General features: G+C 34.4%; 1 protein-coding gene across 1 annotated transcript in view; it reads right to left on the bottom strand.

The window, feature by feature from the left end:
• Positions 1–2,253, bottom strand: part of LOC101299713 (exportin-1-like) — a 9,891-nt gene that overhangs the window by 3,787 nt on the left and 3,851 nt on the right. Inside the window, exons 13-18 of the mRNA XM_004307827.1 lie at positions 2,062–2,160; positions 1,734–1,937; positions 1,359–1,418; positions 1,050–1,160; positions 808–905; positions 497–605 (exon numbers count right to left, since the gene is read on the bottom strand). Of these exons, the coding sequence (XP_004307875.1) occupies positions 497–605; positions 808–905; positions 1,050–1,160; positions 1,359–1,418; positions 1,734–1,937; positions 2,062–2,160 (681 nt within the window). The remainder of the gene's footprint in view (positions 1–496; positions 606–807; positions 906–1,049; positions 1,161–1,358; positions 1,419–1,733; positions 1,938–2,061; positions 2,161–2,253) is intronic.

Below are 2,253 nucleotides of genomic sequence, written 5' to 3'. Positions count from 1 at the left end.
TTTCCACATGAACAAATGAAAAAGGACGTGATAAGATGAAATCAAAAACTAAAAAGTCAATGAAAAACCATGGAAGGCAACCCCAAAAAGCAAAGCTAATTTCAAGCAAAACAAGCAACAATTAACACAAAGGAATACTTCTTGAAGTAACTATTTCAAAATCTCTAATCATACAAATATTTCCACATGAACAGATGAAAAAGGACGTGATAAGATGAAATCAAAAACTAAAAATCCAATCAAAACCATGGAAGGCAACCCCAAAAAGCATAAGCTAATTTCAAGCAAAAGTTAACACACAGATTACTTCTTGAAGTAACTATTTCAAAATCTCTAATCATTAAAATATTTCCACATGAACAAATGAAAATGGACGTGAAACATTACAGAAACAATTACATCAAAATTATGCTTAGAATAGTATAAAAATCCAAAATCAGGATATTGATGTATACAATCAAAAACCAACCTTCAACACTAAAATTGTAAACATTACCTGAACTCCGGGATGTGTTTCATGCATAAATTCAAACAACTTATTCACAACGGTCTTTAAGAACTTCCAATGAGCTCTTAAAAACCTTGGGTACTGCCCAACAACATACCTGAAAACATATCGAAACTCAAAACATAAGGATTTTAAGCGCAAGACACAGGTCAAATACCAAGTTGCAGTGACAGATTACTGCCTAAAAAACATCAAGTTTAATACTTGTACTTGTAAACTTACTGATAAACATTAACAGCAGTAATAAGCTTTCAACATAAACTAATTAAAAGATAATACATATATATACACACACTTACATAATGTTGCTTGCAATCACTGCTTTGTTATCTTTCCCTTTTATGATTTCGCATAAATTCAGTAAGTCACGAATCACCATCACCAAAAATCTGTTTTCCTAGAAAAAGAAATGGTAACAAACATCAAGAGACTTTCTACAATGATAAGTACATGGAAAGCATGAGACCATTAAAAGAAACCAAGTGTCAAAACCTAAAACAGAAACATTAGATTATTCCAGTAAAACCAGAGCAACACATACCTGTTCTTCCGCCATGGAACCAGATATAGACCCTATTGCCCAGCATAAAGTGTTTAAGTTGTTCCATGCCCAGTCCTCGCCACTCAGTTGTTTGCTCAACTTCTTTAGCATCTGGGTTCCATCATAAACAGAAACAAATAAGTAAGAACTCATAGAGACCCCCAATACAGAGGTTACACCAAAAAGATTTAAATGCATTTATAGCTCGTATGAATTTTAAACATCATCTAAACAGTGAATTAGAGCTATATTACTGTTTACTTTCAGTTTTGAAAAAGCAGAAATGCCACGAATTCTAATACCCATTACCTGCTTCTCTGTGTCATCATGGTCAAGGTGTGCCAAATATATTAATGTTTCCCTCATGATCTGCAAGATGATTATGATATTAATAATAAAAAAACAAATAGAGAAAGTGATAGAGGAGGACAACAAAAACCTATATATGTATGTAGAAAGCGGTAATGTCAAAATTTTATCATTGTTCCAGATTCTTTTATGAAAGCATCCTACGAAATAAAAAGGTAACCAAACACAGCAGTTTCTTCACATTCAATCATCTGGAAGAAGAAAGGAGCTAAGAAACATTTCTTTTGGATATATAAAATTAATAAGCTGGTCCATACTGCTCATCACACAAAGGTACCAAATATGAACATATCAGCACAAATAACGATGGATCACCTTATATTGGACAAGAACATCATTGTCCTTGAGGGTCTCACGAACAATGTTGCCATTCTCATCTTCAACAATGAGAACCTCTTCTGGCTTTGCCATTCGACAGATCATGAGCAGCCTCAGCTTTGACATGATGCTAACATATATCTGCCTCCTCTGCATAATTTGAGAGCCAAGGCCATCAACCATACCAGGAACCATAGGCATCTGCTAATTCGATACAAAACACAAACAAGAGATAGGGTTTAAAATCAAATACCAGATTACCTTTCCTATCATTCAAAAACTAATCACCAAATAACAGAGCAGCAAAATATAAAGGAAGTATTACCTGCAGTCCCATCATGTTAGCTGTTGCTGCAGGGTTATCCAAATTATTATGCGCCTCATATAGTTCCAAAACCAAGGAATTCCAATAGTCTAAGCAAACCTTCACACATCCAACAAAGAGGATTGTTAATTCAACTATACAGGGAGAGAGAGAGAGAGAGAGAGAGAGAGAGAGAGAGAGAGAGAGAACGTA

This window comes from Fragaria vesca, linkage group LG7 (genome assembly GCF_000184155.1).
Source record: "Fragaria vesca subsp. vesca linkage group LG7, FraVesHawaii_1.0, whole genome shotgun sequence".
Taxonomy (NCBI): Eukaryota; Viridiplantae; Streptophyta; class Magnoliopsida; order Rosales; family Rosaceae; genus Fragaria; species Fragaria vesca.
Note: the sequence above shows the minus strand (reverse complement) of the source record. Positions and strands in the feature narration are given on the sequence as shown.